The sequence below is a fragment of the Aegilops tauschii genome, chromosome 2 (genome assembly GCF_002575655.3).
Source record: "Aegilops tauschii subsp. strangulata cultivar AL8/78 chromosome 2, Aet v6.0, whole genome shotgun sequence".
In the NCBI taxonomy this organism is placed as follows: Eukaryota; Viridiplantae; Streptophyta; class Magnoliopsida; order Poales; family Poaceae; genus Aegilops; species Aegilops tauschii.
In genome coordinates, this window is record NC_053036.3 from 40,323,248 (window position 1) to 40,331,147 (window position 7,900).

The 7,900-nt window shown below is 47.4% G+C and overlaps 1 protein-coding gene across 1 annotated transcript; it reads left to right on the plus strand.

The window, feature by feature from the left end:
• The first annotated feature begins 4,011 nt into the window (after window positions 1-4,011).
• LOC109771036 (FBD-associated F-box protein At5g56370-like) lies at window positions 4,012-5,923 on the plus strand. Its single transcript, XM_020329753.4, has 3 exons — window positions 4,012-5,188; window positions 5,285-5,419; window positions 5,541-5,923. The coding sequence occupies exons 1-3, from the start codon at window positions 4,151-4,153 to the stop codon at window positions 5,826-5,828; spliced, it is 1,461 nt and encodes a 486-aa protein (XP_020185342.2). The 5' UTR covers window positions 4,012-4,150; the 3' UTR covers window positions 5,829-5,923.
• Window positions 5,924-7,900: the final 1,977 nt, after the last annotated feature.

Here is a 7,900-nt window from a genome sequence, read left to right on the forward strand (position 1 = left end):
GATTTATGTCGTCTGGAGCTCGACTCATCCTTACCAACTCGAACCTCTCATCTCTGCCCATGTTCACCATGGGCCTCTTTATTTTGGCCGACGGTGTGCATACCAAGCTGGACACGCCACGGTCGAGGTTCTTTTGGGAAGGATCCTGCACAAGGCGCAAGTACCATATGGTTAAATGGGCGGCCGTTTTGTCGCCCCAAGTCCCAGGGGGACCTTGGGGTTATGAACTCCAAATTGATGAATGTAGCGCTTATGTGCAAATGGATCTGGAGATTGTCTCAAGGGGAGACAGGGCTTTGGGTTGATTTGCTCAGGGCCAAATACTTCCCGTCCGGCAACTTCTTCGAGGCCACGGGAAGGGGGTCTCCTTTCTAGAACTCTATCCAAGCGTTCAGGCCCATATTCGCCATGGGGCGATGTTTTCCATCAAGGATGGGCGCTCGACGCGTTTCTGGCTGGACCTCTGGATTGGTGAACAACCCCTCTGGTCCAGGTTCAGAGATCTCTACAACATAGCTCTTTAGCCCAACCTCTTTGTGTCTCAGGCTATGGGTGTGTCCCCACCGGCACTGCTCTTCCGCCACGAGCTTACCGGCTTGGAGACAACAAGTTTGGGAAACTTGTTGTCTCTTGTAGGGGAGGTATCGCTATCCCAGGGTTCGGATATTGTGTCCTGGCACCTCAACGCCTCTGGCAAGTTCTCAGTCAATTCCCTCTATCGAGTGCTTGCCCGGAGAGCTTATCAATAGGCGGCATCCGGGCTGTGGAAGCCTAGGATTCCCCTCGAGATTAAGGTATTTCTGTGGCAGATGTGTAGCGATAGACTTCCAACGTCCGTCAACATAGCCAAGCGCAATGGGCCGGCCAGTGGGCCCTGCCAACCATGTTTTTTTTTTCAACTACCACCTGTCTCGCTTTGCGTGGAGCGCGGTCCATGAGGCTATTGGACGGGATTGGGATCCCAGATCCAGTGCTGAGCCGGTTGCCCTCCTGTCCTCGGTTACTGGTAGCGCCCGGCGTGTCATGTGGCGCTGCGTTGGGGCTTTACTATGGGCTTTGTGGCATATTAGGAACAAAGTAACGATCGAGGGTTCCTTCCCGTCTCATCCCTCTGACGTGATCTCCAAATGTGTCATCTTCTTGCAGCAGTGCACGCCGTTGGGAAGGCACCAAGACGCTGATCTTCTGCAACTCGCTCTTGCCCGTCTCCGTCAAGTCTACACTTTGGCAAGAGCTCCTGCGCCGCCTCCATAGGGTCGTCAGGCACCTTTTGGCATCACTTGTGCGAGCCTGCGTGCTCTGATCTAGCTGGCTGTGGCTTGTAATCCAAGACTTCCCCTCCTTTAGATCGATCTTTTGAGGGTGTTGGTGTTATGTAAGACTTTGATTTCGTGTACGCTGTCTAATGTGGACTTTATTAATTCCCCTGGTGTCTTTGTTCTAAAAGAAGAAAGAAAGAGAGAGAGAGATAGATAGATAGATAGAATATCTTCCGCTGATTTGATTTGCATGCTGACATGCAGAGCATACAGAGACTCGTAGAGCGATAATTCTAAAGGCACGGAAAACTACAGACGTTTTACGAGCATCTCCACAGTAATTACTTCTCCCTTCCCCCACCCCCATTTTCACTGAGGTGGGGCCCGCCTCACTCTCTAATCTTCAGTAAAAAAACCCGCCAGCTAGCATCATTCCGTAAGCTCTGTAAAATATGTCTGCTCTTTTAGCATCGCTCCCCGTAGAGCACGAGCAAACCAAAACCGTGACCTAAACTTGCGGACGCAGAGAGATAGAATGCTAGAAGAAACCGATTCGAATCCTGCTGGCATGCAGCACCTGGCCAGATTAGAAACTGTTCCGTAGAGCACGACCAGACCAAAAACTGAATCCGGTCATCCCGTGGCGCAGGTCAACTCTCCCTCCTTCGCTCGCATCACATGTCACACGCATAGCAGACGGAGACCCAAACACCTAGCTCGGGGAGCCCCAACAATGGCTTTCTTCCCCTAATCTTCTGGTGCTCCTTCCCCATCTCCCCCACTCAGTTTCCCCATTCCCTCGATCCCAAGCCTCCCAAACACTGACACATAACCCAATCCCCGTGGGCTACCCCATGGCCCCGACGGCGCAGAAGAAACACGTCAGATACTGATGCGGCTTCCCGAAGAAAAGCAATGCCTGCCGCTTTGTCGACGGATCGTCTTCCGCGCGACTGGTGCAGGGCTGAGAAGAATCGGGGCCGCAAGCGGCTGACCTTGCTGGCGTCAAGAAGGAGGAGGAGGACCGCATCACAACCCTCCCCAACGACGTCCTGGGCACCATCATCTCCGCGCTCCCCACTGACGAGGCTGCCCGCACAAACGCCATCTCCAAAGAGTGGAAACACCTCTGACGCAAGTCCACCCCGCTTAACATCGATGACCGTGACATCTAGAAAAGGGAGGTATGGGGAGACAACCTAGTCGTCCTCATCTCAGAGATCCTCGGGGTCCATGCAAGGTACCCGTCCGTCGCCTTTCCCTGAGCACGCTATGCCATCACTTCGGCGACCGAGACAGGTATCCCATCTTCGGGGCAGGTTCTGATCCAAGGTTCACCATCACCTCGAGGTGTTTCATTTCAGCTAACAACGTGTCAACAAATTTTCCGGTGCCGTGACATGTTGGTTGGTGGACACAAATACCAAGTTAGGGTTTTAGGGCGTGAGAGAGAGAGAGAGAGAGAGAGAGAGAGAGAGAGAGAGAGAGAGAGAGAGAGAGAGAGGGGTATTTTACATGGTTGTCCTGGTGTGATAGATAACTATATTCATGTCATACTTGATTGGGTAGAAATTATATCAAGCCCGTTTCATCTATCCATCATTGTGGTTCCATCAATACAGTGCGAGCTTGTTAATGTTTCACAAGAATCTCGGTCATTCCCACCTAGCCCAGTCACAACCTACAACATCCGATAACTCTTCTTTTGTGGGTAAGTCATAACTACAGTAACTATGAATCACTCTTCATGAGATAATAAATCCATTTGTTGTTTTGTGAGAGAGAGACAGAGATAGTATTTTCAATTATGCCGACAAAATAGCGTTCATAAGAGAATATAAGGGTGTGTTTGTTTTGAGGGATATGTTTGAGTGGTTGTGGGTATCCCCAACCAATCAGCCAGGTACCATTTTCCCTGGTTTCAATGAGTGTGAGTAGCCAGAAATTTATTTGGTTTGATGGATAAAAGGGGGGCTAGTAGTGGTGGATAGAGGTTGTGGTGACTTTTTTTATTAAGGTTGCGAGATTACCCCATAGCTTGTAATTTTTAAACATAGAACAATCAAATAAGATAGTAAAAAAATATTTTTTAAAAAGCAGAGCAGATAACAACCTGGACCAGTCCTACAAGGGAAAGAGAGTGAAAATACTAAGACATGACACCATGCTTAATTTCTAATGTGTTCAGGACTTGAGGTACAGAGAACAGACACCAGAAATAGCGCGTGCAGCCTCCATCAAAGTCGTTGTATTAACGTCTACACACACACACACACACACACCTGTCTATCTGCCGAGCAGCCTCCATCCACATGGCATCAGCGTCCGCATGCGGCACTCACATGTGTCTGCCGCCATGACCTGTGTCGTCCTGAAGCTCGAGCGGTGTAGAAAAAAAGGAAGGAGAGAGTGCACGGCAAGAAGGAAGATATTAGGAAGGAGGGAGTTGCCACGCACTGACCTTTGTCGTCCTCTGGCTCCAGAGGGAGAGAGATCAGACAAACACGGTTGCACCTAAAGTTTCAGTGTCGACCATCTTCATTCTTTTTGAGAGATAGAGAGAGAGAACACCTTCTGCTGATTTGTTTTGCATGCTGACAAAAGTGTAATGCTGCTCGCAGCCCTAGGCCACCCGTATAGCACGAGTGATGTCAGGAGTGTGGAGTGGAAACTGACCCAAAAAAACCTCCGGGAGCACGTCAACTCTTCCCCTCACATATCACACGGAGAACACACGCAGACCCAAAAAAAACCTCGCGGAACCTCCTCCCCCTAATCTCCCGGCGCTCCTCCCCCCTCTCCCGGCTCAGTTTCCCCATTCCCTCGACCCTCAGCGGCAGCCTACAGCTTCCCAGACATTGACACAGAACCCAAGCCTCGCCGGCTAACCCATGACCCCGATGGCGCCGAGGAAACGCGCGAGATACTGCTGCGGCCTCTGCGGCCTCCCAAAGAAGGGCCATGTCTGCCGCTTCGCCGGCGGACCGTCTTCGGCGCGGCAGGTGCAGGGCCGAGAAGAAGCGGCGCCGCCCATGGACCCTCCTTCTGCTGGCGCCAAGAAGGAGGAGGTCACCATCATCACCGCCCTCCCCAACGACGTCCTGGGCACCATCATCTCCGCGCTCCCCATCGATGAGGGCGCCCGCACACACGCCATCTCCAAAGGCTGGAAACACCTCTGGCGCGACTACACTCCGCTCAACCTCGACGACCGTGACCTCCACAAAATGGCCTGGACCGGAGACAACCTAGTCGACCTTATCTCAGACATCCTCGAGGCTCCACGTGAGGTACGCGCCCGTCGTGTTTCTATCAGCACACTATGCCGTCACTCCGGCGACCGAGACCGCTACCCCATCTTCGACCGATGGTTCCGATCCAAGGTTCTGGATCGCCTCGAGGATTTTCATTTCAGCTACCAGCGGGTGAACAACACCGAACCACTTCAGGCTGGCGAGACGATGCCGCCGCTGCCGCCATCCGCGCTGAGCTTTTCCTCCCTCCGGGTCGCCAGCTTTGGGTGCTGCCATTTCCCTGAGAATATCTTAGCCTCGGGCGGCATCACTTTCCCACATCTCGTCGAGCTCACTCTCTCCCGGATCACAAACTCCGAGAACACACTGCACGCCATGATCGCCGCATCTCCTATTCTTGTCAACTTGTACCTTCACAGAAACTATCACTTCCGCCGCGTCCACATCAGCTCGCAAACTATTGTAAGGTTCCGCATGTTCGTTGACCCAGATGGTGATGTGATGGAAGAACTCCTCATTGTCAACACTCCAAGCCTAGAGGAAGTGATGCTCTGGGACCAAGGTTATTGTGGTCCACGAATTATACGTGTCCTGGTTGCCCCAAAACTTCACATCTTGGGTTGTCTGCACAGCGACATGATGTCCACCGTACAGCATGGGAAGACAATACTCCAGGTATATATGTATCTAGGAGCCACACAGGGCATCTGTATATATCATTCTTTTGCAATCTTACTTATATACATATTCTTTCGTGCTTTGACGATCCAGGCAATGGTTGACAGCAGTCTAGTGTCATCACTGCATAATGTAAAGATCTTGAAGCTCGTTGTCCATGGTCTTAGGTTAAATCATGTCATTGACGTGCTCCGATGCTTTCCCTGCTTACAACAGCTTCACATAAACGTGAGTTGGGTCGACTCTCTCTTTCTTTCTACAATCTTAGCTAGATTTTATATACTCTGTATTTATCCATTCCTATGTTGAGTAATTCTACTCTAAATTATTATTCTTGCTTCGTTTTCAGACACTGACAAGCTATGTTCCAAACAAGCAGAACGACAATCCAGCTGCTACTACTGTTGAGTGTGTTGATAGACATTTAAAGCAAGTAATAGTGAGAAATTATTCAGGCAAGAAACCCGATTATAAGTTCGCCAAGTTTTTCGTTTTGAATGCAAGAGCACTAGAGTCAATGAAGCTCCATGTCCCTTTTAGCTGGAACAACGAATGGCGCTCTAGACAACGTATCAAGATGGATTTTAAGAACAGAGCTTCTCCAAATGCTTTGATTTGTTTTGAGGGCACCGAGTGAGCACATGATCAACCGCACAAACGAGGTGTCAAATTGTGTACCCCTTTGGCACTTAAGTTGTGGTTTTTTTTCCGCAATTAACTGTTGCCGGTCAATTTATCCTCTAATCTCTAATCACCCCTAATCATTCCAAATCATCTAACTTCCCGAACGGTCAACCATCCTCCCACTCCCCCAGCCTGAGCACGCTTAACTTCCGGGTTCTATTCTCCCTCGTTTCCAAGTCTGCACTTGTTGTTTTCCTAACAATAATAAGATGTCAATCTATTAACCCTCAGGAATTTAGCTTGAGCATGAAGTGACACATTTCACTGTTTGAGTTTGAAACTATTGTTTTAAAAAACAATAATTATTTAGTAACACTAATATTTCTTGAATAATTAGTTTGACCATTGTTTGACCATAGTTTGACCACAGTTTGACCAGATTTGACCAAAATTCAAAAAAAACTGAAATAATTATTTAGTAACACTAATATTTTAGAATAATTAGTTTGACCATTGTTTGTCCACAGTTTGACCAGATTTGACCACATGTTTTCCAAATATAAAATTTGAAACTATATTTTTTTCTGTTACTAGTAAGTTTCCCACTAGTAAGTTTGAAATTTTTTGAATTTTTTTGCCTCTAGATCTTGAAAGCCTCATAACTTTTTTTCTGTTAGGTTTTTGAGGATTTTGAAAATGTTCAACGGGGTTCCCACGGTTAAATTCGGATGTAACTTTTCGAGTAGATGATTTTTCATATAAAAAACTTTTTAATCCGAGTTCGTATGCAAAAGTTATGCCCATTTTACAAATTCCACAGAGATTTTGCAAATAAAGTCGAAATTCATATTTGTAAATTTTCCCAACAACTAGACCACATATCACATGGGAACTTATTTTATTTTATTTTTTTGACATTTCCATCATTTTCTTTTGCTTTTACGAAAACTGAAAAGGCGGTCGCGGGGGGGGGGGGGGGGGGGGTAGAGTTTGAAAATGAGACCTTTAGTACCGGTTCGTGCCATGAACCGGTACTAATGCCTCAAAGCCCATTAGTACCGGTTGGTGGCACCAACCAGGACTAAAGGTCCAACCTTTAGTCCCGGTTGGTGCCACCAACCGGTACTAATGGGCATCGCACTCTTTAGTCCCGGTTCGTGGCACCAACCGGGACTGAAGGGCCCAGGTGAACCGGGACTAATGCCTTAGCCGCACGAACCAAGACCAATGCTCACATTAGTCCCGGTTCGTGACTGAATCAGGACTAATGTGAATATTGCCCTGTGACCAAAGCCCTGTTTTCTACTAGTGCATGTATGTCCTTGTGGAAGTGTATTGAAAATTGTGCATGTGTGCAGTGTTCCACCGAAATGTTGTGGGTATGATGAATTACCTTGACTTTATGGGAAAAGAATGAGTTCATGATTCCAATTTATGGCTAATATATAGAAGGTTCCTTAGGGCATCTCCAAAGCTGACCCGCAAATAGCTCTGGTATATTTCTGTTTTTATGTCCGGACGTGGTCTGCGGACAAGATGCGGGAGCCGCCCATCCAACCGTAGCCGCAAACATCTGCCTCTATTAATGATTTTCAAGAAATTAACTCCGCCAAATTAATCTTTAGCCAATAGAAAATCCACCTTCCGCCGAATAGAAATCAACCTTGAATCATTTGAATCAACCTTCTGCCATTTGAGGTATAATTATAGATACATAATTACTCCCGTAATTTTAGGTGCGGCAGTTAATGTGGAATTCTTTACTCTTTTAATCCAACGAGCTAATTAATCCCAGATTAATTAATGGAGTAATAAATCTATGATTTTAATGCGTAGCCTCCTTTCCGGTTTATAAGATTTGCGCGTATCTCTAGGTTGACAAATAGACCAACGTATCATTATAAACTTCAAATCGTATACTTTCTAATGTTATAATTTTGACACTATACAACTCATCTTATGTTGGTCAAATTATAGATCTAGGGATGCATGCAAGCCTTATAAACCGAAAAAGAGGTAGTATTGACAAACGAGGAAGAAATCTGCATTGTTAATGTGGAGTAATTAATGGACGATCCTAAACAG

Bases quoted from the DNA above. Each gene is read 5' to 3' on its own strand.
- LOC109771036 (XM_020329753.4), top strand. From the start codon at position 4,151: ATGACCCCGATGGCGCCGAGGAAACGCGCGAGATACTGCTGCGGCCTC. The intron at 5,189-5,284 runs GTATATATGTAT...TTGACGATCCAG, and splicing joins ATGGGAAGACAATACTCCAG to GCAATGGTTGACAGCAGTCT. The intron at 5,420-5,540 runs GTGAGTTGGGTC...CTTCGTTTTCAG, and splicing joins TACAACAGCTTCACATAAAC to ACACTGACAAGCTATGTTCC.